Source organism: Microchirus variegatus (assembly GCF_963457635.1).
Source record: "Microchirus variegatus genome assembly, chromosome: 1".
In the NCBI taxonomy this organism is placed as follows: Eukaryota; Metazoa; Chordata; class Actinopteri; order Pleuronectiformes; family Soleidae; genus Microchirus; species Microchirus variegatus.
The window spans coordinates 4,326,782-4,354,764 of record NC_139802.1 but is presented as its reverse complement, the minus strand read 5'-3'; the positions used below and the strand labels follow the sequence as shown (position 1 = coordinate 4,354,764).

The 27,983-nt window shown below is 43.0% G+C and overlaps 2 protein-coding genes across 5 annotated transcripts; both read right to left on the bottom strand.

Annotated features, from left to right (window-relative positions):
- Positions 1-43: 43 nt before the first annotated feature.
- shc1 (SHC (Src homology 2 domain containing) transforming protein 1) lies at positions 44-27,700 on the bottom strand (the record flags this gene model as incomplete). 3 transcript variants are annotated; one of them, XM_083889207.1, is made up of 13 exons in its annotated part: positions 44-189; positions 4,664-4,693; positions 4,805-5,061; positions 6,021-6,137; positions 6,374-6,431; positions 7,782-7,932; positions 8,024-8,150; positions 9,334-9,385; positions 9,768-9,821; positions 10,564-10,683; positions 11,716-11,779; positions 13,071-13,141; positions 13,385-13,981. In XM_083889207.1, 13 exons carry the CDS (start codon positions 13,979-13,981, stop codon positions 127-129), a joined length of 1,761 nt encoding a protein of 586 aa, XP_083745333.1. In that variant the 3' UTR covers positions 44-126. The 3 variants fall into 3 exon arrangements, with proteins under 3 accessions (XP_083745333.1, XP_083745334.1, XP_083745332.1); XM_083889208.1 differs by lacking the exon at positions 44-189 and adding an exon at positions 27,518-27,700 and having other exon boundaries at positions 1,901-4,693; positions 13,385-13,549; XM_083889206.1 differs by lacking the exon at positions 44-189 and having other exon boundaries at positions 1,901-4,693.
- On the bottom strand, positions 57-1,484 carry lenep (lens epithelial protein). Of its 2 annotated transcripts, XM_083889234.1 has the most exons (3): positions 1,140-1,484; positions 976-1,059; positions 57-189 (listed from the first exon to the last, which is right to left on the bottom strand). In XM_083889234.1, the coding sequence occupies exon 1, from the start codon at positions 1,359-1,361 to the stop codon at positions 1,167-1,169; it is 195 nt and encodes a 64-aa protein (XP_083745360.1). In that variant the 5' UTR covers positions 1,362-1,484; the 3' UTR covers positions 57-189; positions 976-1,059; positions 1,140-1,166. The 2 variants fall into 2 exon arrangements, with proteins under 2 accessions (XP_083745360.1, XP_083745359.1); XM_083889233.1 differs by having other exon boundaries at positions 976-1,484.
- Positions 27,701-27,983: the final 283 nt, after the last annotated feature.

The window sequence follows — 27,983 nt, the reverse complement described above, 5'->3', positions numbered from 1 at the left end:
AAGGTACTTTTTCTATTGATTAGTTATTTTATTGATCGCCTGGTACACGAACATGAGGAGTGAAGAGGTCGTCAAGAGGTCTGATCAGCAGCATTAAATGAATGTGACTTCAGGAAACAGCCAATCTCACAATGAGCATGTGTGGCATCCGGAAACAAGTGTATTTCCTGAAGAGGAACATCTTATAACCTGGAAAAAAAGAAGTTAAATATGTTATTTTATGATGTTGGAAAATGGATTGCTTACAAAGTAAGTCATTTTTTTGTATTTTAAAGGTCCAGTGTGTAATATTCCAGAAAACTACATTGTCTAACCCATGAGTATGTTTGTATAATTGCTGTCAAATAAAAATCATTTGATTTTTCATAGCTAGAGAATCAGCCTTTTATATTTACTTTAGGCAATGGCCTTGCTCTACGGAGGCGGCTATCTTGTACTGCCATATTTCTACAGAAGCCTGGAGGGTTGGACAAATCAACAGAGCATTTGTTTTGCATTTTCAAGCAGAAACTGTTGACACACTTTTTGGTGTGCAAAGGCCACAGCAGTTCCCTGATACGCTTGGGAAATGTTTGTCACCATCTGCAGTCTCATCATTAAAGGTGCATTATGTAATAAATCTAAAGCAACTGGCCATAAAATCCTCCTAATATGTCACAGAGACTCAGGAATAATGTTCATGTAACAAACTGAACTCACCAACAACAACAACAGTACAGCCAAAATTTGCATTAAAATCTTTTGCAGACTGCAAATGATGTTTTGGCATGTGGCGCCACCTACCGCCATCTACCAATCATTGCAATCAGTAGGGTCTCAGCTGCCGAGCAACCACGGGTTGCCAGTTTCGTCAGAAAACGAAACCTAAAAGACCTCGGTATTTTGAATTTGAATGTAGTAACTGTTTTTGGCCACATTCTTACATATGGCACCTTTAAATGTCACTAATGCAGACACACAGGACCGTTAATTTACCTTTCTCTGAAATTGAAGGTTGTTCTCCTATGAGATTAAATCTTGCCAATGCTGTGCAAGCAACGCTGATCAAACGCTCCATTTCTGATCAAATAAAAAAAAAACGTCTGAAATGACTCTATGGAAGCCAACGGAGGAAAACGCAGGGAAAATCAATGTTTCACCACTTCATCTACTGTCTCGCAGTCTCGTCAGTCTAGGATCTCTTTGATGCACCAGCAGCAGAGGAGGAAATAAAGGCACTCCTTGACAGACTGGATGACACCGTAGGCAATGTTTCCACCCAGGAAATTCTTGCCTCTTCCCAGACCTGTGACCATGTCCCGCAGGTGGTGCCCCAGCGAGGAAGAGGGCATGGCTTGGGGAAGAGGACGCTGTGGATGCATTGCTCCTTCGAGGATGTGTAAGATCAAGCACAGAGGCAAGAGGGAGGGCAGTCTTTCTGGAAGAAAAAAAAAATTGCAGGAGAGGTCTGCCAAATGGTCCTGGTCCAGACTTGTTCAACGGCTGAGGTCTGCTCTGTATTCCTGCCACAGTTGGCTCCCCTTCTTATAACCTTCTATACGAGCTACAGGCCGCCTCCATTCATATCCTGCTTTTTCTAGACGCTTCTCTTCTTTCAAACATTTGCTGATTGATTTAAGGCCTTGTTTACCGTCAATGTGTCATCTTCTTTTGTCTCTCCCCGAGCTCTAATAATCCCTGAATCAGCCCCCATGCGGCTGTAGCCTCATCTGCTCACAAACGGGAGAGTTCCAGTCGCTCCAGTAGCTCTGCCGCACTACATCGCACTCTTTGTTCACAACAGTGTGTGATGGGGGATCATGCACAGTGTGTGCCGTGATCATTTCCCCCCCCATCTAAGCCTTAAATTAACAAATACTCAAATCATATCAAAAGCCAAAACCCGCAAAGAGAGATGAATGATATATGTATTTATGTATGCAATCTATATTTTCAGATACAGGTGTAAACAGACATTTTCCCTAAAAACAAAACAAAAAAAGTAATAAAACAGAAATATATATAAAGTTAAAATCATTATCTGTGCACACTATCTGAAAGTAACCTTTGGCTTTCAAAAACAACAAAAAAAAAACACAAATTAGAAGTACAACAACAACGTCATCAACACTATACTATCACCATCACCAACAACATTATTTTGAAAGGACTTTTCATGCAACAAAGGCAACTGTGATGAACAATGTTAACATGGGACCAGGTCATGAATGATGCAGAGGGTCAGGAGGGTCACTCGCACATACACAAACACACACACTTTGTTGCTTTGTTGAACTTGAAGCTCAACAAAGCAACAAACACCAGACTAGGAAGTGCATGTGTGTGTGTGTGTCTGTGACAGTGACCCAGGTGTCAATCTGCTGAGTTTATGCTTGTTAGATTACACGTGAGCTCACTTCAGAGTCTGAGAACTATAGTTTACAAGGTCTACGTTGAAAAAGATCCCTTTGGCCACATCTATCTTGTAGCTGCCTCAGTGCCTGCGCGGTCGCGTGGCTCAGTGGGACTTATTAAACGAGATAAATCCAGAACTGAGCTGACCAATCGAAAACCGATGTTATTTACAGATGGTCAGGAAATATCCCCACCCATGGTGACATCAAGTATCTGTGACTATAAGCTGAATGCAAGCACGTGCATCAGAGGAGATTGCCATCACTGGATCTGTCCGTGTGTGTGTGTGTGTGTTTACTGGAGTGTCATTTTTGCAGTCTTGGTTTAACTGAGAGGCTTGTGTGAGATTCTCCTGTAGGTGACTACATTTGAATTAAGTACATAAGGTGACTGCATTGAAGTGACAAGACTGCATTGAAGAAACAAGGCACGATATAAAACATATATATAAAAAAAAAAAAACAACAACAACAACATGATTTGAGGGAGGAGGACGCGAGGGGGAAAAAGTTATCATGTGAACTTCACTCCCCTCCAGGTCCTTTGTGAAAACAGTACACCAAGGAGTAGCATTTGGCTTAACACATATCATCATTAGCAAGGCTCCAAAAACACATAATGTCCTTCTGATCACTTACCTAAGATTGTAAAAAGGATTCCCTCAAGTGATTCAAAAGTAAAGCATCAACATCACAATATACAGAAATTACCAAAACACTTATTACGACACATTCTTGCGTGATTTTTTTTTTTTTTTTTTGCAGAGGGAAATTCATTGCTTACACGTATCATAATTTCTAATTGGCCGCCATTTAACCCTCTTCTTAGCTTTTAGGTCGATCCAGAGAACGCTGTAAAGATTGAACCCATAGATTGTCGTTGCAAACACATACTAAGATGTCAGCGAAAAGCAGCTGTTTTGGCCTATGCTTTTTCTAAATGTAGTAATTACTGTGTTTGTACGTGACGGAAAATGCACCGTAAAAGATGTTTTCAGGCACTATCACCTATATTCTTCTTCCATCCACAAAAGCCCCATTTCATGTGCACTTATTTCTATCTAGTTAGCTCCCAACGCTGTAATTACACAAGACGAATAACCGTTAATAATATAATCATAATGGCTTCCTCTGCTGTTAGTGACCATGTTCTTTGGCATGACAGGCGGCGCAGACCGTGTGTTGTTTAAAGGTGTACGTGCATACACGTCGACAGAGGGATTATGGCGATACAGCTCTTAAGATCCTCCTTAACTCCAAATGTCCCATTAGCAACGAGTCCCATGATAATAACCCAACAAAAGAAGATATACAGTGGTCATTGGCAAAGCAGTCCCAGTTTTGCATACAAGCTTTCCTCGTCACCAGGTGTCACTCCACTTTACAGTCTTTAAAAGGGGGAGTGGTCGGGGAGTAGGGAGGTCCTCCTGATTACGTTGGAAGCTGGGTTTTATGCATATTTATCAGCAGGTCGATGTCAAAGTCAGGTTTCCTCGCTGAAGAGCTCAAATGACACCTGAAGGGAGAGCGTTTATGTTTCGAGCCTGGTTCAGTGTCCGCAACAAAGAACCGTTGCCATCCAGTTTGTGTTTTCCCTCACATGCTCCAGCAACAGTTTGAGGAGAGAAAAAGATGATCTCGTTCCCTTCGTCACATTCACGACCCTTTCTTTACTCTTTAGTTCCACTATTTCTTTGTACATAAAGTTTTTTTTGTGTTTTTTTTTTTCATTTTTCAGAAATGAATGAGAGGAATTTTTTCTCTTAAAAAAAAAATTTGCATTTGTTTTCTGCAACATTCTGATATTAGCAAAGGGCTCCTCCCTGATTCACAGTTATGAAATTGCAGCAGTGTTTCTCCGCGTTGGAGTGATGCGTCTGATCGTCCATGGGGGGGGGGGGTGAGGAGGGACTGCAGATCACAGTTTAGCTTTCAGAAAAGACAGGAACATGTGGCAACAGCAGCAAGTGATTTTGCAGAGAAATTATTATTATTATTATTTTTTTGTTCTTTTGGTTTTCTTTGATGCGTGTGCATCTATGTATTTTTGTGTTCATTTAAGTGTATTAAGTGCAGTGTTGCTGTGTGTGTGTGTTTAATCTTGTCCTGATTTGCAGAAGGAGTGCGCGTGTGTGTATATTTGGTGGTGTATTTCATTGGTCTGCGTGACGTCAGGCCCTGCGCTCAACTGGCTGTTGCAGACACACTTCGCTACCAGCTGATACGATGGGGAGTCTGTTGTCCATGTGGTAACTGATCAGGTGACTCACACTTTCAAACCGGTGGTCTTTAGTACGGACCTAAACAACAAAACAGGCACAAGTTAGGAAAGCACGTCTTAAAAATGCCCCTCGTCCATTTACATTCCATTCTTCTTCCCTTTTCCCTCCTTATCTCCACCCCAGACTCACCACTCCCTCTGGGTCGACGAGTAGCAGGTGTTTGGGTAGACCCCCCTGCTGTCCTGTGAGCACGTACTGTCCAGGCGTGGTCCCAGATTCCCGCACCAGGAAGTCACCGTCTCGGGTCAGCAGCCTCTCTGCTTCTCTGCGACTCAGACTGCCGTGAAACCAGGCCTCACACTGCAACTGCTGCACCAAGGGGGGCGCTGTTGTTCCTGAGCTTGGACCGCCGTGCCCAGAAACCCCCAGGGCATCATCAAATGGCTCTTTGGAAGAAGAAGAAAATGTTTAATGTATCATTTTCTGTGATACAAAAGTTTGTATTAGTGTTTTTGCATGACATTATTTTTACACCAAGGTTAAACTTTGACTTTTTAAATGTCAAAAGGTAATTGCATGATCATTTTGTCCTACTCATGCATTTATTATTATTATTATAATAATACCTCATGTCACCCGGCGACATTTCTGTGCTACACACAGGAAGTAATTAATATTGTGTCAAGACAGGCTAAAATAACATAACGTGCTAGTAAAGCAACACAAATGAAAAGATGGCTGCAATCGGCTTGAAGTTCACAAATGTGCGTCCATGACAAGTTTTTTAAGTGACCTGCTAAAAAGAATTATTTTTTTAGCAGTTTGAAAGCCGCCTCTGCACTGCTGCCATAGACACAAACCTCAGTCGTCTGATAGTTTTGCTTGACAGAACCAATTTTGCAAAGACCGAACAGAGACAGAATAATATAAACAACAAACATCTCACAACGATGTTACGCACCGACTGCAGCTTTACATCATCTTATAAATATAGACATACTGTACATGGCCGTGTGCCAAAATGGAGGCATAAAATGATTGAACCGTGTCCAAGTGAACCACACAGTGTCTGACAGATGTGTGCTGAACACAGTACAGATAGTGGACTGTGTCTTTAACGTGAAAAGCTTTAACCGCTCAACCAATGTTACATAAAATGCCCTTGTAATGGACAAAGGCACTCAATTCTCTTATCTCGATGCAAAGCTGCCTTCTGTAGGCAGCTCCACTCATCATATGGAATGTTAAGTAGAGACAGTCCTGCTCTGCTTGTGTGTTCGGTCAGCGATTGACCCTTATGCTTAATACATGATGTAAAAAAATAAATCATATTTTATTTGGTTGAATTCATTTTGTCTTTTTGATTTATAAGAAAGTATATAAAAAAACAACATAAGAGCCTTACTCATGTCAAAAGCATCTCTGTGAGCATTCCCATTTGATGAAGCTGGGGGGCGGGGCTTATCCACATTGACATATGAAGGGTCATCAAATAGTTCCCGCCCCCCTTCCTTGACACCCACTGGAAAAAAAACAGAAGAGGACGTCAGTAACATGGTCTGTAATCTATGATACATATCAGCTGTGCACATTAAGCTGTATTTTAAACATTTTGTCTTCAAGCCAAAATTAATACGCAGCATTCTTGAATGAGGGAAAATAACTTTTTGTCTTGGGAAAAATGTATTTGTAAAACAGTTGTGACACATACAGTGAGTCACAGAGAGAGAAAGCTACAGCTACAGACACAGATCTCACCTGGCAGAGGCGGCAGAGGCTGCTTGTGAATGTCATTCTGTCCTGGCTGTCCGTACGGCTGCAGAAACAGAGGCACACAAGCACATACACACCTGGATTCCATTAAAATGTAACGCAAATGTATGAATATTTATGTGTGTTACCATCCACAACTGTTTACGGAATATTGGTTAGTTCACCATGATGAAACAGGTGGTGGTGAAAGGTGGGTCACCACAACGTCTTTGCCAATTGAAGACAGACAGGAAGTAAGAGTATATTGAATAGCCACCAGGGGGCGACTCTGCTGGTTGCAAATAAAACTCAGAATGAGAGTGAATGGGATACATGCCTTTTTCCTCCTTGATTTAAAACATCAGTTAATAGTCTCAATATCAATATCTCAATTTTGTAAATTATATTAGAGGGAAAGAGATGATTAAGCACGACGTAAACGTAGGAATGTCATGGTTTCCTCATCAGTCACACACTCTTATTGGACATTATATCCACCCATTTTTCGAGCACAGTGAAATGACAAACCTGAAGTGACATTTCATTCACCTGATTTCTACATGTCATTATTCATTCACTGAATTGATTACCTTCTTGTATCGCTAAGTCAACTTTTCCACATCCCTCTGCCATATTTCTTTGTGTTTCCATTGAGGTTTTTTTTTTATGCACAAATTGAAAACACAGGCTGATGGAAAACCACCAAAACTGAAGTCTTTGGCCTACTAAAAGCACCATAAAAGGTCAATAATATCGCGTGTGTATCAAATAAAAGCGGGCTACAATTCTCCAGGCTCAAACCAGGCATTCCTGAAACATGCGCTGATTGAAGTTCAAATTTCTGTTATATGAACGGCAGTGCTGCCTGTGTCTGACTGTGTTTAAACATGTCACTGTATACACTACCGTTCAAAAGTTTGGGGTCACTTAGAAATCTCCTTATTTTTGAAGGAAAAGCACTTTTTTTTTTAAATGAACATAACATTAAATGAATCAGAAATACACTCCGTACATTGTTAGTGTGGTAAATGACTATTCTAGCGTCCGGTTTTTAATGAAATATGTACATAGGTGTATAGAGGCCCATTTCCAGTGTTCTAATGGTACATTGTGTTTGCTAATCGCGTTAGAAGGCTATTGGATGATTGGAAACCCCTTGAAAACCCTTGCGCAATGATGTTAGCACAGTTTTGCTGGTTCTTTGATGAAAGCAAAGTTATTATTTTGAATAAAAATCATTATTTATAATCCTGTCAATGTCTTGACGATATTTTCTATTCATTTTGCGACTCTTTTGCTGAATAAAAGTGTGACTTTAAATGGAAAACACAAAAAAAATTGTATGGGTGACCCCAAACTTTTGAACGGTAGTGTATGTTTGATCCTCCTCTTGTAAAATTCTAAAAAGTCTCACCAGCGTTGCCCCTGGACGGGTCCTCATGTCAATAAGTCCACCAGGGGGAGGCTGTTTACCAGGGAAATTATTATAGTAAGGGACATCAGGAGGTGGAGGAGCAGCCTCGTCGTCTTCTTCTTCCCATGCAGAGCCATCGAACGGTGCCATTCTGCGAGAAACGGGGGGGGGGGGGGAAACAGAATGTAAACATACACTCCTCTTCCTTTTTTACACAAATGAGAAAGGACCTTCACAGTTACCTGTCATGAGGTGTGACCAGTTTGGGTGGGTTCTTTAGGTACTGTTTAAATCGCAGCTCAAAGGCCTGGCCGATGGTGCTGATAACTTCCTGGGCTAAACCCTCTGAGCACTCCAGGATATGACACGCTGAAAGAAATGATATGGAAAAATATAAGATGTAAGGAATGAAGATAGCGCCAGCAAAATAGGACACAACATACAGGATGCTAAGCAAAGAGATAATCGTGTCCGCGTGTGTATTTTTAGACGCTGAGAAAAATCGAGCACATTAATTCAGTGTACCCAGATCAGATTTCCCGCAAAAGTATATGGCAAACGTTAATATTTAAGCTGGTGCCAAATGTTGTAAGTGATGATGTACATTAAAGTATACAGTAAATTTTTTAGTTGCTCCTCAGCTCTACAAACATCAGAGAACCGAGTTTTCCCCCCCGACTCCATTCACTCGCATTACTTGGAAAATCATCAAGTCACATGTTTATATATTTAGTACATAAGCATGAATCAGAGGTGGAAAAAGTACTAAAATATTGTACTCAAGTAAAAGTACCAATACTTTGATGAACTATTACTCAAGTAGAAGTAAAAAGTAGTTCATTTGAAATGTACTTGAAGTAAAAGTTACTTAGTTACTTTGCGTGGGGTGTGAGGGTAGTAGAAATATGACAAGGGGTCAGAAATCCAAAACTATTTTGGAGCTCACGCGCCCGGCGCGACACAGGATATAGAGGGATAGCGCCCTCTATGTTCACGCGCCAGTGCTGGTGCTAATCACATCATCGTTTGTCTGGTTCTGGTGTATATTTTCTCCCTGTAGGTCTTCATTGTGCTGACTTTTTATTTTTACTCAGTAACGGATAGGATTTATAAAGTAATTAAGTACAATACTTGAGTCAATACGTACTACAACACAAAATCCTGATTTTAAATTGTACTTAAAAAAATACAAAATACACAAAAAAAGCATTCAATAGAGTAAAAAATATCCTTGTGATGCTTATTTTGCACTGAATGTGCTGTTTTTTCCTTTGCATTCTGGGCCTTTGGTGGACAATGTGCCACGGTCAATACAGCTAATTGATTTATTTAATAGGATTCATTCATTTTGTACTTGCTTATGCAGTATTTTTATTTATCACTGAGAGTGAAATGTCAGATCCTGTTTTACCATGCAGTGAGAGTGAATACAGAGATTTGCCTCTCATGCATCAGTGGATTACGGTCAAACAAATTAGGCTAAAAATGTATTTGAACAAAAACATGTATTGGCTGATGTTGCCCGAGGTGTCATTTCGCCGTTTCTGCTCACCTCTCTGATTGACTGGGTCTTTGGCCACGTACGCTACATACTCAGCCGTGTCCTGAGGGAGACCAGGGGGAGACAGTTAGGGGAAGATGGAAAAGGGGAGGAAAAAGAAAAATCAATACGAGGGGGAAAAAGTGAAAGATAGAAGTAGACAAAGAGTAAAAAGAAAAAGCTGTAGCTTCTAAGTCATGATAACTAAATAAAAACACACTGAGCTGAAAGAGATAACAGGACAAAGTGAGATCAGGCTTTGGAAGAGAAGCCCTGAAAACCAGTGAGGCAGCAATGTGGTGAGTGGTATTCATAGGAATAGACAATGACAGAGGACAGGAAGGAAGGAAGGAAGGAGAGAAGGAAGGAAGGAAGGAAGGATGTGGAAGCTGAAGAAAGTCAGAAAATGTCCAGAGTGAGGTTTGAGCTGACTTTGAGTGACTCACTGGGTCTCCTCCAGAGGCGAAGGAGATGGACTGCATGTGATGATTGGCAATTATCTGTGGAGAGAGAGAGAGAGAGAGAGAGAGAGATAGAGGGAGAGAGAGAGAGAGAACGATGGTGATATGAAGTATGACAGAAGTGAGATGAAAGCATGTAGATGGAGAGACAAATGTGCAATAATTACAGAGAAAACTGCTGCAGAGATAAAAACTAAGCAGGGACAATGGATGGAAAACCTTATTAACAGCGTGTCTACGCAAGATTCCCAAACACAACACGTGCTAATGCTCTCTGCGCGGTCGGTCTGAAGTTGTATTTGTGAAGGGCATAATGCGCATGCACGTTTCTTTGCGCCATGTGTTAATGTGCACGCAACTGCATTACATTTTCCAAAGGAAATGCACATCACTCAGTAGCTATTAGGTCATTAGAGGTCCAGACGGAGGCTCTCATTTTAACCAGTTGTGATTTAAGGACCTAAGATGACGGCTGAAAGGCATTTGTGCGAGTGGAAAAGCTGTAAATGTATCTGGGCATAATTTACAACGCTATTTTTGACTAAATCACAATACGAAATTCACTCAGTTACATTTTCATTTAGACAGATATAGGCCTTTAGGTTCAACACGTGAAAGCACATCACCTCAGTAAAAAAATACACAGGCTAAATTCACTCAGGATGTAATAACAGGATAACACGGCTCTGGCACGAACAATGAGTTGCAACTCTGACTCACACGTAAGTCTCTGGACGCGAGTGGGGCAAACCTAGTTTGAGAAACTTCAATTCGGTCATACCTGTTTGCAATCGGAGGCCAGCAGATTGAGGCTGCTGGTGGAGATGGTGAGGCTGATTGTCATACCAGCAAACTGCAGGTTACTCTTCCCCAGGATGGACGTCAGACAGCGAGAAGATGGCTGCAAAGCAGAGGGACGTGCTTTAGGTGAATAATACACAACTACAGTTATTTTAGTTGTCGAGGCACGACAGTCCACAGAGTGCCTGCCTGCCTGCCTGTGGATGTATGTGTGGAAATGCCTCAGCGTGTGGGAGTGGGAGAACAGCTGCTGTTGTGAAAGTGATCCCGTCTTGAAGGCCAACTGTGACCAACAGGGAGCAGACAGGACAGTCCACGTACTGTCGGCCGTGCCAAGAGCATCACGCAGAGCACGGCAACGTCGCCGTGCCAGAGTGTTGTTTTCTCCCAGTTTCTCCTTCTGCTTTCTGCTCTCGGGCCGTTCGTCCACATCTGCTCCGCGATACTTGGGAGAGCAGTGCGAGAACGGCAGCATCGAGCCGGGGGGACGCACACATGCTCAGCCACGCTCGCTTCAGTCCAGTCCAAATCAGAGGGACTAGACCGGTTTACTCTCATTTACATTCTGTAAAGCAGCGTTTCGTCTGGCGTGCTGCTGCTGCTGCTGCTGCTGCTGCTGCTGCTGCCAGACATTCTTTGGTCAAACCCTGCAATAGCAGCTGGCCAGTGGGTTTAGCCACCTGTTTTATGAACGGTTTGGGTGGATGCTTATAGTTTTACAGGAATACTGTGCACAGACGTCTTTACAACAGACTGCTGGCTGTGTCTGCTCGTCTGATGTGCTTCCTTGGCCTGACACTGGCTCCGCAAGGGGAAACAACTCCACCTCTCCAGCCTCCCTTGTGAAAAGAGGGAGGAGGAGAGGCAGAGTGATTGGTAATTACCTGCGAGCAGCCCACTAACTGCAAATGTGTACAATCAACCTATATCAAGATCTGTTTTTGAATGTGTGTGTGTGAGGGAGGGAGAGACGGAGTGTGTGTGTGTGACAGAATAGCCAGCTGACCACAGAGTGGACAATCAAGCTAAATCTAGCTCTTATCCAGAAAAGCCTTCCCACTGCCACCCACTTAAGCTGTATAAATAAATAATGCCCTGTAAGGGTGTGTGTGCTAGTGTGCATTGTTTGAACCTTTCTCCTGCGCTGGGCTCCTTTGGCTCCGGGTACTGCCTCACACACCACAGATATCGCCTCCCTGAAACATAAAAAAAAACAAACATGCAAGAATTACAATACCTTTAATTTCCCATTAATCCTCACACCTGGGCTCACTGGTCCGTGGACTGAACGAAGAGCTGGCAGTTGGGTGAATGAATTTATCGTCTCTGGAAACAATACTCGTCTACGCCACGGAGACAAACATCGCTACGGAAACCAGAGGGAAACCACCAGGATTCCAGAACATTCTAATTTAGGGTCTGAGAGAACTGCAAGTGTGCAGACATGCGTGGACACACAGACACACAAACACACACATAATATATGAAGATGGATTTAGACAGAGAGAGAAACAAGCAAGCGGATAAAAGTGAACTTCTCAGGACCATTAGTCCAAAATCTGATCCTAAAGAGGCAGAAACCTAATTTCTGAGATGGTTAGGGTGAGACATTAACTGATTATGGTTAAGGTTAGGGAATATGGCTTTGGTTATGGAAGTGAGTTCCTGCTGCGGATAGCTGCATGAACCTGTGTGTGTGTGTCCAGTTATTACTAATGTTGTGGGGACCTAGATCTGTTTACACAGTCACATTATGGGGACTTGTCTACCTTATGGGGACAAAAAGCAAGTGCCCATAATGTAAAATTACTTTATTTTAAGCAGAGGTGGAAAGTAACGAAATACATTTACTCAAGTTACTGTATTGAATACTTTTTTTGTGTATTTTGTATTTTTTAAGTACAATTTCAAATCAGGATTTTGTATTTTACTTGAGTACGTATTGACTCAAGTATTGTACTTAGTTACTTTATAAATCCTATCCGTTACCGAGTAAAAATAAAAATTGATGTAATATCCTGTGTCGCGCCGGGCGCGTGAGCTCCAAAATAGTTTTGGATTTCTGACCCCTTGTCATATTTCTACTACCCTCACACCTCACGCAAAGTAACTAAGTAACTTTTGCTTGAAGTACATTTCAAATGAACTACTATTTACTTCTACTTGAGTACTTTTTCAGATGACTACTTTTACTTCTACTTGAGTAATATTTCATCAAAGTATTGGTACATTTACTTGAGTACAATATTTTAGTACTTTTTCCACCTATGATTTTAAGGTGAAGATATGTTTTAGGGTAAGGTTAGGGTCGGGGTTAGGATTAGGCCATTAGTAATTATGGTTAAGGTTAGAGAAAGTCTCCAGGAAATGAATGTAAGTCAATGCAATGTCCTCTGAATTTACGTGTGTGTGTCTCTGTGTGTGGTCATTGCTGTCAGTGTAACAACACGTGGGACAACAACACCTGAAAAGAGTATATCATCTCACCTGGTGACCTGAGTTCTGGTGTTGAAGTCCAATGCTCGCATTGACTGGAGCACTTCCACACATCCCATGTACTGCCCAGAAATCAGCAAACAACAACAACACATTAGCATCAGACATTTTCCTGCATTCAGGTCCCATTGATAAGATACAGATGCGACACAACTTGAGGAACATGAAAACAGAGGAGGAAAGTAGTGGAAACCGTTTCTTTAAAAAAGGGGGGAAATAAGGGAGTAAATATGTAAAGACTGTAAAGAAAGCAGTGTAATTACATATTACAGTTAGGGGTCAGATAGAATGTGCCAGTCACTTACCCGTACTGTGTAGGAAACACCAGCGGTGCTGACCACACCGTCAGAGTGCAGCCAGCCGCGGGTGGGCTTGTTGACGAAGGAGCCATGGCGTGTCCACTCGTCTCCTCCCAGCTGCCCTCCTTCCACCCGTGCCCTCCTGGACGCCACTCCCAGCCGGTTCATATCCTGCAGAGGAGGTCGGGGAGGAGGAGAAGGAGCAGTTAGAGGGGGAACAGGGTGATGACGAGGAGGAGGGGAAGAGCTAGAGCTGCTCCTGTCGTCCCCAGACGACTCAACAGGCGCCTGAAGCTGCTGTGGCCTGCTCGAGGCCTTGAGTCCTGGGAGAAGAGTGGCAGAGACACCCAGGCGGAGGGAGCCCATCCTGGGAAAGAAGGAGCAGAGGGTGGTGGGGCTGTTCTCAGCCGGGCGAGGAGATGAGGGAGGCAAGATGGGAGTGAGAGACGAAGAGGAGAGAGAAGGAGGCAAACCAGGGGAGGGAGTGAGTGGCGTAGCAGGACTGGAAGGAGGGAACGATGACGGGTTGGAGTTCGTTTCATCGGTTGAGCTCAGCGACTCACTCCGAAAGTGTGTGTATTTGGTTTTTGGGACAAGCTCCATGATGTATTTGCAGCGTCAGTTCTTATATGCACAAATCCAAGCTCTAGTGGTTCATTTAAACGTCTCTTTGTCTCGGAACTCAAACTTTCTCCTCAAAAGGACACACAGACATCTGTCTGTCTTGGTCAGTGTAAGAGCTGCATACATCCGTCTTTTGGTCATTACCATGCAGCCAAACCCAAGCTCCTTTAAATACAGCTTCATCCACAATGGGAGCTGGATGAGAAAAAGCGCAGAGGAGAAGCGACGTGTCCCAGTTAATGGTCAAATGCAGATGAGAAAAGTTTGTCGTTAGTGCACCAGTGAAGCTCATGTTGCAGTCGGGTCGCTTTAAATCTGCTTCAGCATTCAGTGTGTTCCTGGGACTGATGGTGATATGGTCTTAGCTCTCCACAAAGTGTTCATCTTGGTTATTCTTTTTTCCCCCCGTAATGTAAAAACAATATCTGTGAGTATCTTGTCTAAACTTGACAGACTCTCAGTTCAGAGTCAAGTTATCCAGCCGTCAGCAGCACCATGGAGAATCAGCTCAAGTGATTTATCTCAACACACCCCCTTTCCCTGCATGTGTTACAGCACACTTCTGTGATACGCCTTTACATGCACGTAAGGCGGCAAAAATCTACCCTGACCACAATGTCTCTCAGATTATCCGCGTATGCGTGAGTTGCCGTGCACACGCGCGTGGAGCAGCTCTATCCTGCTCGACGCAAGCCTATAAAAAATCCTATTAGCAGCCAATGAGGGGATCGCAAAGGGGGTTGTGTGCAACGGCACGGCAACAACACACACACACACACACAATACACTTAAAATACTACAGCAAGCACCTGCAGAGCTGAACGGAGCCCAGAGCTGAGGAGAGGAGGAGGCTTACTGATGTAAGCACACCTTTCTTAACACCTACTTTTCAAGTGTATTATACCCTTCTATTCCTTTATAGAGATTCCCCCCCCTTTTTTTTTTTTTTTACTCTCGCTCTCTCTTCCTCCAAATAATTTCATGTCCTTTCTGAATGGTCCTCGCTCTATCCCTGCCCGCGTCTCCCTCCTCGTCTCTCTTTTTCCAGATCACCTCTGGTTCGGCCCCCTTCCCCTTCTCGGCGCCCTTTCCTCCCTTCTCTCGGTCTCCTCTCTTCTCCTGGAAGTCCTCCCTCTTCCTCCACACAATGTACTCTGCCAACCTCTGTCTCTCCAACGCCTCTGCCCTCTCCCGCGCCACCACTTCCTCTCTCCTCTTCCAAATGATCTCTCCCTCCCCCTTACCCCCTCCCTCGTCTGCTCCTCCGTTCTCCAGGCTGCCTTGTTTAACAGTCCCTCTGTCCAATATATTAATGGTGACCCCTGCTTTTCCTGCCACTGTAACTTTAGAATTACAGATTATAGACGCTAAAAACTAGGCACGGGTCGACCATTTAAAACACAAGTAGAAATCAGAGAAAAAAAAGTTAGTATTAAGACTGGGCTGGAAAAGTAGAGCCCGTCCCTGACTGTAGTTCTTGATATGGCTAAAACAAGTGAGGCCTCCTTGGTTCAAGTGTATTCCCAAAAAGTGGACACTTCGGCAAGGAGGTTTTTTTATTTATTTATATTTTCTCCAGAGCACCATTGAAGAGTGGTAGTTCGAGTCTGAGATGTCTGCGTCTGGTACAGAGACACAGACACTGCAGTAGCACAGCAGTGATGCAACACTGGGGGGGAATGTAGGTCATAGACTGACGACAACCAACGGTGGGCTCGTCATGATGGCAATGAGACCTGACTGGTCTCGTCTAAACTCCAAGGTTCCCTGAATGGTGCTGGAGGATCGTCGGAGCTGAATGTGAATCAACTCACTCAGTTCGCGTCATTAAAAACTGCACTCTGTTGATATTCTAACATCTCTAGGCACAACAGCTCTTGCCCAGTTAATTACTGCCTAAATTTACAGAACATGCAGAGATTAAAATCAGTTACCTGAGAAAAGCGTCGACACAACCCAGTGGTGCTTTAATCAAGCCAAGGGTTTTACACTGGAATCACTGCCTTTCTTATCTGCGACGTGGCTTATCAGGTCTCAGTTCTATCACTTACTAACACTACCAATACTACATAGCCTATCATATTCTGCATAGTCCAACCCAGAAGGCAAACAACAGTCTGTTTGCATTAACAGTCTCTTGCAAGCGCAAGTCCCGCAGAAGAAACAGTCTGCAGCAGTTTGACCTCAGCAAAAGGCAAGGCTAGCAAGCCTCACATCTCAGTGCTGTTGAGGCACTAGTCATTATTTACAATCTGTTGACCTTTACTCTCTCCGAGGAGACCAAGGTCCACACACAACTTCTTGCCTAAAAACCACCTTTAGACTAAAGTTGTAAATTTGGCACCGATGTTTCAGAGATACCGAGCGAAAACATACATTTGTCCACACAGACTATTTTATATAACGCAGCTTTGTTTAAAGTACAGTGCACCAGCTTGAAGTGGGTGCTGGGTGCAATGGCAAGGGAACAGTCGCCTACACCAGTCTAGCACCACAGATGAGATGTCTCACAAATCTTGCTAGACATCCATCTGGTCTTGGCTAAAAAGCACCGTTGGAGGATCCAGTCACAAGCATGAACTGCCAGACGGGCTGGGATGATCTCCAAGAAGTATGGCTGGAGAAGTCAGGGAAAAAAAGACAACAGTATTCAGACAATCAAAAATCATGCAGAACAAACCAAACAAGTCTGTAAAAAAAACCTTAATAAAAACCACCAATGAGTCTTAAAAAGGCAAAGGATCGAACACAACAGACGTGTTAACAGTAGAGACCTAACTCCAGGTGAGTTCTCATAGACAAGGTTGCTGAAAAATGCTCTATGAGCAGAATTAACCCTCGCCTTGCCTTGAGTATGTTTCAGTGCACACACACAAAACACAGTGTAGGTCAGGTGACTGCAGATGAGATGACCCACTACATGAGGAGAAATCCTGAGTCACCTACACAAGACAGTAAAAAGGAACAGACACAGCACACACCTAATAACCAGTGGTCTTGAAACCAGGCAGCTGCACAGAGCGATATGTACAGATGCACCAAATAAATTAATCACAATTTTTACAGCCACTGCTGAGCCGAGTACATCAGCTTGTCTGGTTGCAGCCGTTGCCTTAGTTGCCACCGATAAAGGTGAGATCAGGACAAGCGGGGCTGCGAGCGTTTGCACGAGACCTACACACAGAATGGGGAGGGGGGGGGGGGTGACAGGTGACCTGAAACAACCCTGATTCTCGGAGACTGCTGAGCTGCGCATAGACAAAGACTGTCTAACAAAGAAAAAATCCAGTGTAAGAAAGAAACTCTCAAACTAATCAGTTCTACTGTCTCTTCTCTGCGAGACACACACAATTACCTCATGGAACAGCACCAGTTTTTTAAAGATAAGACGAGAAAAAGAACTTTACATGTTTTTTTCTGTCTGCGGCTGCTGCGACCCGTTGCTATGGCAACAGACATTAAAAGAAATGCCTGCGGAGGATAGTCCCGGCAACAGCAGAAATCTTTAGACAAAGAGATAACTGCTTGATCAAATCACACGGCAGCAATTAGTTGCTGCATCAAAGAGCCTCTTTTTTTTCCCCCCCATTGAACAAAAGGAAAAACTAGAGACTCTTAGAAAAATCAATAGGTTTCAGGGAATTATCAAAGTTTGAGCGGCGTCGCGCCAGCCATAAAACCCAATCAATGTTGACATCCCATGTCGGCTGCATGCACCGACTCCAGTTAGAGGATGCAAATCTTGTTTGTCAGATGTTATTCAAATATTAAGAATCACTTCTCTAATAAAAAGTATGAACAACACCTACGTTAACAATGCACTTTTTAAAAAGACAACAACACAAATGTATAGAAAACTTGCATAAAAACAACCTGAATATTCAGTGCAGCAACTGACAAAGATAACAAGTGCACAAGATCCTCGAGAGAAGACGTCACAGAGAGTCTATATTTACACGAGAGAAGAACTCAAGTGTCGACTTTGCTCTGTATAAAGTAAGTCTAATAAAAGTGTTTTTTCCTTATTTTATGAATGGCAAAACATAAGTAGTTCCTCTTCCCCTTTTTTTTTTTGGTTTAAAGAGTATTTAGCTGATCATCCATGGTGACTGATCTAAAGCTGAGCTCAATATTCACATGAGAAGCACATTAATGTTTAAACAGCCAACAGAGTGTCCGGTCATTCGTCCTTCCTCCCTCTCTCTCTCTCTGGCTCCACATCCATCCACTCCCTGAAAAACGTGCTTCTCCTCTGAAACGCTCTTCCGCTCGATTGATTCACAAAGTCACTGCTGGCAGCTCCTCTTCATCTATCCTCTCCTCCGTTTGACTTCCTCTTCTTCTCTTCCCTCCTCTGTTATTTCTTCTTATCTCTCTCTCTCTCTCTCTCTCTCTCAGCAGATGGTGAAATGGCAGTGTTGCCAGGATGGACAATGGCACTCCTTCATTGTGCTCCTCTTCTCCCCTCTCTGTCTCTCATTCCCACTTTCCTTCCACCTCTGTCTGTTAGAGGGACAAGCACGCCGCCTCTCCTCCCCTCCTCCCAGTCTGGGTGGGTGATGCTGCCTCCCATTCTCTCCCTCTCTCTCTCCCTCTCACACACACACACACACACACACACAAACACACAACACTCTCTCAGCTGCTGCCTCTGCCCTCCCCACCTCTTTTTCTCCCATCCTACCCTCCTTCCTGTTTCCTCCCCCTTCCCCCCACCTCCTCTCTGCATCCTCAGTCATTTAGCAGTGTACATGTACATATGCACAGCAAAGATGATGTGCTCCTGCACATTAATGCACACACCAAGAGGGGGGAGTGGGGGGGTGGAGATGAGGATGAGTGATGTAGATGGAAAGACATGTGTGCATGCCGGTGTACAGGGGAGAAGAGTTGTCCATGTTGGCCATTCAAGGCTCCTCCCTACTTCATGTTTGGTAACCTGAGAGACAGAGTGAAAGGGGGGAGAGAGGAAAAAAAAGAGAGCTGGAGGATGGAGACAGACACGGGAAACGGATTCACCCTCCCCCTGTGTGCTGTACAGAGTGTAACATGAGGTCACTCTATTTAATCTCAGTGATAAGAGTGGGGGGGGAAAAAAAAACACACAAAAAAAGACTGACATTCACACACAATAAATAAACCTATATTACTGTAAGACCAAGAGCAACAAAAAAAACGTTTGAGTGACTGTGCGGCAGAAGCAGACAGTGAAGGTCCCAGAGATAGGTCAAGTGTATCTGATGAGAAGGCAGCAGAGCGAAAAAGCAGAGGAAACCACCCATAGAGCCTCGCAGGAACCCAGCAGAGTGCATATAGCAAGGAGTCCTCAAATGACTCCCCCCGAACACAAGACTACCTGCAGTACTACATCTGACCACTACACCACCAAGGAGCACACTCAGGGGTGAGAAAGAAGTGGAGTGTCATTCGAGGTAAAACTCGGGTCTCTGATGACTACACACAGTGATGTGACTGGTTAGGACAGCGCCCTCCACCCGTTTTAACCTGCACCACGCCTGTAACCAGTGAAACACGTGACACACAGTGGCTTAGAGTTGACACAAGAGCTATTTATTTGATTTAAGAACTATTTGTTCCATTATGTACTCTGCACTAAAAACCCCCAAACGGTCTAATACCACAGCCTTTTTTCCGTGAAAGATATTATGTTCTGCCTGTGAACATGATGCAACACAGTCGAACAGGACCAAAGGACACAAACGCGTATTGTTACAGACACCAGGAAGGCAGGATTTATTACAGGACTGTTGTATTAGACAGCTTCAGTTTTAGTTTGAGATGGTTTGCACACATAAACTAGTCACTCATTCAGTCCACAATAAATTTAAACACATGGGGCTGCACAGTCGCTCATGCATGATTACATCCTGTGACTTGAATCGTACATTTTAAAGCATAAATTAACTCTAATGTCTTCTAGGGCTAAATAATTCATCGCAAAATAATCCAAATGTGCCAAACTGAAAAGATGCTGCAATTATTTGATAATGTTGATATTTAATATTAGTCAAAATAATTGCAACATGATTTTATTGTTTCCATATTGTGCAGCGCTAATTTTTTCCATTAAACAAGGTTCATATAATATCAAAATTAAGGTTTTCTACTGCGCATGATGGAGAAATAACATTCAAATTCCACTTCAAAGTCTCTACACAACGCCATTAATACTTAAGAACGTCTTCATTTTTTTTTTCAAAGTGCAGTTTTGTGGTTTAGCTGCAGCACACGCGTCATTTCTAACCGCGTTGTGCGAGAGGCCACCAACTGCTACATGGATGAAAGGATGTTTGTTTTCATCCTCACAGCTATTTTAGAGCGTTTCTCTAATTGTGCAGCCCCAAATACTGAATTCTATTATATAATCGAATAAATTCTTAAAAACTTGTCCTCAATGAATGCTTAAATGCTGTTATAGCAATTGAACTGAAAGAAAGCAAACCCCTTTGCCACTGTGTCATGGAGTGTTTTTTTGATCGGCTGGTGGTATCATTTGAATGTCTTACCATATATTCCATTGGCCGACACAGGCTGCCTGTGAGTCTGTGTCCCTAAAAACACCAAAGTGCACGTCAACACACAGTAATCACACGTACGGACAGCACACAAAGCTCAGGGAGCCAATCACAGCTTACTCCAGTGCTGCCCTTGCAGCTATTTGACTCCCAGCATGCTTTTCTCCCAGGATCAGCTGTGGAGCGGGGGGGGGGGGGGGGGGGGTCACGGGACCTCCTTGATATAATACAGCAAATGGCCCGGTTCAACAAGCACTGAGACAAAACATGGATGTAAAAACAGAGTGAAAGTGAGAGAGAGAGAGAACAAGAGTGATAGGAGGAAGACAATAATCCAGTGTGCATGTTGAAACACACTCTGTGGAATGAAAGGAATTAACGGATAGGGCCGCATGTGTAGGACGTCTGTGTCTTGGCTTGCCCAGTGCAAGATGGCTAGTGTGAGTTTTGCGAGTTTGTGGTGGATAGGACGACTCTCTGAAGACGTCCCAGTGAGTCAGTATTTATTAGATGACCGAGTCAGATGTGGCCTGACCTGGAGCTCTGGATCTAATGCACATGCTGCAGGGCTACATGCGCCGTCTGCTCTTATACTGTGTGTGTGTGTGTGTGTGTGTGTGTGTGGTTATAATCTAATTTGAATTACTTCCCTCGAACCCTTAAATAAACTAGAACAAAAACTAAGCACACTGTAGAGTAGACATGTAAATTCTGACCTTTTCCTCACTTGAGACGCTACATCACCACATTAAGATTAAGATGGAGCAGTGGGGACAGAGCTGCTTCAAAGTAGTAGTAGTAGATAAAGATAACGATCGTAGCAGTCACGCAAAGTATTGAAAATCACAATGTCAACATGCATAAATATATCACAAAACCACTTCAACTTCTGTAAATGTAATGTGTTCCTTGTACTGGTTTTGTCTGGGCAAGAACGTACAATACATTGTATATTTTATTTTATTTTAATTCACAAGGATCATATTGTAACACCTTATACTCCAATTACTTGTTGGGCTGGTTAGATAATTGTATTGAGGGATTTAATTGATTATATTTACATTAATTTAACATGTCATTTGTTTTATTAAATAATGTATAGTAAATAAATACATTGTTGGAATGCATAAATAATGCATTTCTTTGTTTTTCTCCACTGTCTGTGAACCTAACCAAAGTAGGAAGACATATTTAAAGCTGCAGTGTGTAACTTTTGGTCATTTGTATTGTTGCTGATGTTTGGTCTTTGTGACCAGAAACAATGTCACATTATTACTGTAGCATTATTATTATTGCCATGTCCATCATCTGACAACAGGCTCTGTAAAGCAACACTATCAGACATGACTAAGGGTGCGTTAGTTTGTATACAGCACCAGTGCGGGGGGCGGGTGGAAGCAAGAAGCACTTATCCCGTCAAACTGCTGAACAACTGGGTTTTTAGGCACGAGGCTTTTGGTCGTCTCTCTTCTTTTTTTCCACACATACTCCAACCTGTTGGCAGCCATCTTGGCATACAGCAGCAGCACAACAACATAATGCTGATGTTGCCTTCATCAGTCTAGACATAAAAATGAATCACTTCCTGTGTGCAACATGCGAATGCTGCTGGACAACATTATAAGGCCTAAACCCTAAAGAGAGAGAGGGAGAGTCGTGTGGAGCTTCATCATTCATGTAACAATGGTTTGAAAGTAAAAGACAGTATATTTTAAACGTCTCAAATTAACCTTATTTCTCCAAGTTAACCTAGTTCCCTGGTGTCCTAATGAACATGTCTGTGACATGCTTTGGTCAAAATACCATAAGGATGAAGCACCACAGCAGTTCAATCACCCTGCCAAAACAGCCCTGTTCAGAACGCTCTGTTCAGTAGTATCTCTTTAAAAAAAAAAAAAAAAAGTAAAATGAAACTTAAGGGAGAGGAAATGACATCAGCCACAGACGCTACAGCAGTTCATTTGGAAAAGCGATCATTTGCAGGCTCTAGCAGGCACATTGCTGTCATATATAACATGTATCCACTGGACAGATAAATCCTCTGAGGCTGGATGTTTGTGTAGAACTCTGTGCTGCACTGTGGAGCCAAGAATGGAACTTTTCACAGACTTTGCAGACTTCCGGTTTTCGGATACCGTTGCCCTCGGCAGCACTCTCGCGTGTTTTACGGACAAAGCGGAGCTCCGCGAGACAACAATCCAGGAATTTAGCGCATTGTGACGTCCCAGTGAGCGCGGAAGCAGTGCTGTTTTCGTCAACGACGGCGATGATGAAATCTTTTCGTTGACGCCACTTTTTTTCGTGACGATAACGAGACGGTGACGAGATAAACATGACTCTTTGATGGCGAACACATGACGAGACGTGTGTGAGTTTTCGTTGACGAGACGAGAATGGACGAAAATGTCAGTGGGTGGTCTGTCAGACGTTTAAATCGCATGACATTTAGTTTTTTCGGCCAATCACCTGACGGTATTTTCACAACTTATGTGCGACACTGCCCAACAACAATCTCCAATACTTATTGACCTAAATACATTTGTTAAAAGACTATACTTCTTTTTTCGACAAAAACTAGACTAAATCCTTTTTGAGTTTTCGTCGACTAAAACTAGACTAAAACCCTTTTGAGTTTTCGTCGACTAAAACTCGACTAAAACTATCACATATAGAAGTGACTAAAATGTGACTAAAACTAATAAGCATTTTCGTCCAAAAGACTAAGACTAAGACTAAATCTAAGACGGTTGTCAAAAACAACACTGCGCGGAAGTCAACATCGCGTGTTTCATCTGATTATTTATGTGTTTTTCTTTATCTATCTTAGACCACAAAAACACGAGTGAGTCATCTTTTTTCACACTTTGCCGACTGATAGGACATCCAGAGTCATATAATCATATAAGGATTTAAATGATCAAAAAGTTGATTTTGCATAATATAAACACCTTTAAAAGTTGTGCACTACAGTCTTATTCATTCATTCCCCTGTGGCATGTTTTCATACATCCTTTTTTATTTGAGAAGACGTGCAAACCCACCCGAGACAGCAAAAGGGCAATCAAATTTTAAAAAAAAAATTGAGGTAGGAGTGGACATTAGATTAGCCAGGCATTCAGCAGGAGGCCTTTCTGCTGGTTTCATAGCTCACCACGCATACAGAAAACATGTGAGCTGGCTATTTTGGGTCGTGCCTGCACCACCACCACCACCCCCCACCCCAAGCAGCCCCTCTAACCACACTCCCACATCTCTTTCTCCTTCCATCATTCCCTTCCTGCTGCCACCCACTGCCTCTCTCCACATACAACTTCCCCCTCGCCGTAACGGTTTATATGTCATAGATAGTGTTACTTCACTTCCTTACTTTTTGAGCAATGAATGTTCCGACTACTCCTGACCTAGATGTGTGTTACTGCTGAATATGAGATGTTGGTATTATTATATTTCCTGCTGTGTTCACATTATTTTCTGATCAAATCTTTCCTCCACTAAATCTTTGTGTTGCAGAAGTTTTTCTTTTTGCTTGCGAGTTGGTGTTTGTATATGGCAATCGATGATTTTCTATCTCTGCAAGGAGTACATTTAACAATGGGATGGGCAGGAATTCAGTCTCCTTTTGATGGATTATCATTACACTGACCTTTATGGCAGACAGACGGGATCAAATCTCGCATCCATTTTTATTTAAAATCATGGGACGGTGGAAGTGCAGGAGCACTGATCTGCAGTAAGAGGTGACTTATGCAATCTCAGTTTACTGCATGAGGAGAGATCGACCAACCAGATGTGACACGGCAGATTTATGTGGATATACTGTGTCAGAGTTACAAACGGGGCCAAATCCAAATCCATAACACTGTGACTTATGTACTGTGGGTTCATTTTAAACTGAACCTAAGCTAATCTCACTTTTTATTCTGACACCACACGTGACTTTAACTGTGGTTTACATGAACTTCTAAGCAGAGAGCATGTTGCACTAGAAAAAGAAAAAGTAGCACTGGAGGAAACGGTGCAGAGAGGCCTTCCTATTGTTGTAGAGGTAGAGACGGACAACCACATGCTAAGACCTCAAAAACAAACTCCTACGGTTTCTTTCCAGAAAACAAACACACACACACACAGGCGCACACTAGACAAAAACACACAGACAAACACAACCCCACCACAGCAGATGAACACACGTATACATGACACGTAAAGATGCAGACACGCAAACGTTTGTATTTCATGACGGCCTGTCAACATTCTCAATATGCCTACAGCCGCGTCAAACTCAAAATCCAATCTCATTTCTGGAGAGTTGGCGCACACACCTGTCAAAGTAAAGCAGCAACAATCAAGTGTCACTCCATTCTGTCAATCAGAGCCACAGCTTTCATTTGTGATCGATATCACTTGAGCAGAAATGGACAGATCCAATTTTAATCATGCGGCTGTTGGCTTGTGCCAACGCTGTGACAGAGAAGCTCTGCTTTAGCTGACAGATCGCGTCACGGACTGTCCTTCCAATTGTGTCGTTTTTGTCTGTGTGCGTGTGTTTGTGTGCGTGTTCGTCTAGCTCCCCGATGTGTCCGAATCCACAATTTTTTTCGGATCAGCTGTTGACCGGAGCTTCTCTTCCCCTCTATTGCATTGGCAGATAACTTTTTATCAGAGTCTATCATGTCAGGAGCTGCTCGTCTGGTCGGTGTGTCTGACCCTGATAAGAAGAACTGAGTGCACTGCTTTCAGTCACCTCAATCCTCCCACATACCCTTGAGTCCGTTTCCATAATGTTGTGCCTGTGCTTCAACGAACTGAAAGCCTTATTGTCATTGTACTGAAATTCAAAGAGATTGCAATGCAAAACTCCGACGCTTATGTTCACGGTCGACTTTAACGCTTGCACTGACACCATTTCAACAGATCTAAGGTGTGTTTTGTCTCCACGGATACAGAAAATAATAGTGTGGCTCGAAGCTTACTGGGTGATTGTGCACAGATCTATACGTGTGTGTGTGTGTGTGTGTGTGATGATAGACTAAAGGCACTCTAATAGATCATTTAAAGGTGCCATATGTAAGAATGTGGCCAAAAACGGTTACTACATTCAAATTCAAAATACCAACGTCTTTGAAGTTTCATTTTCTGACGTAACTGGCAACCCCTGGTTGCTCGGCAGCGGAGACTCTACTGACTGCAATGATTGGTAGACGGCGGTTGGTGGCGCCACATGCCAAAACATGATTTCAAAACATAAGGATGGATTTTATGGCCAGTTGCTTTAGATTAATTACATAATGCACCTTTAATATAACCTAAAGAGATTCACCTTGAACCTGGCCTGACATTAACCCTGTTCTTTATAGACATGTTTTAAAAGCACAATTTAGAGCTGTAGCCTTAAACTGTACATCCAAATGTGGGCATAATCCTCTAGTTTGTTTGGTGAAGTTAACTAGTAAGTAAGAATATACCATAATAGCCACCAAGGGGGTGACTCCAAAGTCAGTAAACAATTTCCTGTAGTGCGAAGGGTCTCTCAATTGGTAGTTTTGTGTCCTATTCAAAAGCTGTGATGATGTCGCAAATCATTTTCCAATTTAGAGAAAACCAGACAATAAAGCACAGCACATACGAGTGTACACCAGTGTGATCGACAGCTGGTATCGTCCAATAGGTGCCTCGTTACAGGTGACACCTCTGAAGTTTATAAAACACCAAAAAGTGGCAAATCTCGAGGCTTCAAAACGGGATTTCTATGAGTGACATCATGACCGGTTACCACTTTGTGAGTAGTGGTATATCTCTGTGACAAGGAAAGGAAGCTGTTTATGGGTTAAGAACTAGGTTTACGTTAGGGTTAGGTGAACTATACTTGCTTTTCATCATTTACAATCACCTGATTGTACAACACATTGTTGTTTTCATTATCCCAGAATGAGCTTTTTGTATTGTTATATTGGTCAGCTCTTCAGAGACCACCATTTTGGACCACCATGTTTTTACACAATGGACAAACTAAACATCTTTTGTGTGTTGATGCTAAATCGCATATGTCAAACTCAAGGCCCGGGGGCCAGATGTGGCCCGCCACGTCATTTTGTGTGGCCCGCGAGTGATTAATTGGTCTTAAAAATCTGTGTTAAAATAGGTCTATGCTGCGTTAAGGCGTGCGTTGACCATAAACTATATTTCCCACAATGCACGGCGATTGCGTTCCCTGCAAAGGGACGGCATCACCATCACCGACCGGGTTACATCTAAAATGCATCATATTTGTATATTGAATAAGTAATAAATACAGAAAATTATTTAGCAATATGTTACGGAGTAGTTATCTTTAGTTTACATTATATTTGGTTACATTTAGTTACATTTATTCTGTATGACAGTTACATCTGGCCCTTTGACGGTAACCATTATGCTAATGTGGCCCTCAGTGAAAATGAGTGACACCCCTGTGCTAAATGATAGATGCAAATTTTCTCCAATACAATAAATATTGATCGCTTGTGCAAACTATACTTTTGAGGGGTTATGGTTAGACATTAAAGATGTGATGGTTGGTTATAGGGCAGTATGTCAATGTGGACTCCGCTCTAATGGGTTTAAACCCTAACCCTCTCTAATAGGTGTGTGTGTGTGTGTGTGTGTGTGTGTGTGTGTGTGTGTGTGTGTGTGTGTGTGTGTGTGTGTGTGTAATAGAGAGAGAGAGAGATCATGAGCAACATGTTTACAGTGAACCAACAGGACAGGCTTCACGACACTAGCCTACAACACAAAACACACGACAACAACACACTGGCAGAAAGAAAAACACTGGTTCCCTGAAGGCACCACCGCAAACAATATTCATTGAACTGTTTCCTCAAACTTTTTCAACTTGGTGCAGTGATTGTGGTCCACTGACGCACAGACAGCACGCACACAAAAACCATTTCCCCCCTAAAAAAAAAAAGACGTGTGGTCAACTTCCTAACGCGCAACTTACCAGCTCTCTTCCTCTCTTCTTTACCCCCCGACTTTGTCCCTCCTGTCCACGGAGCCGTCACCGCACACAACTTCAGCTCACTTTCATCTAACAGGAACAAAAGGCGACGGTTTCTGTCCGCTTCTCACTTTAGCCCAACTTCATACGGTTTGCGTCTAAACTTCTACTTCTACTTCTACTTCTTCTTCTTCTTTACTCTCCCTTTCCTTCCCTTCCTCCTCCTCCTCCTCCTCCTCCTCCTCCCCTCTGCCTCCCCCCTCCACGGTCACGACAGAAGCCACTTCCGCGAACAAATGGCAACGTCATCTGGCCGTGTTTGTGTGTGTGTGTGTGTGTGCGTGTGCGTGCGCGCGTGTGTGTGTACGTGCGCGTGCGTGGTTTGGCCCTGTTTTGCACCTGGCCCATTCAGTGCAGATTGCGCAAAAGTAGATATTCCAAAATCGCTAAACAAAAGCAGAACGTGTAA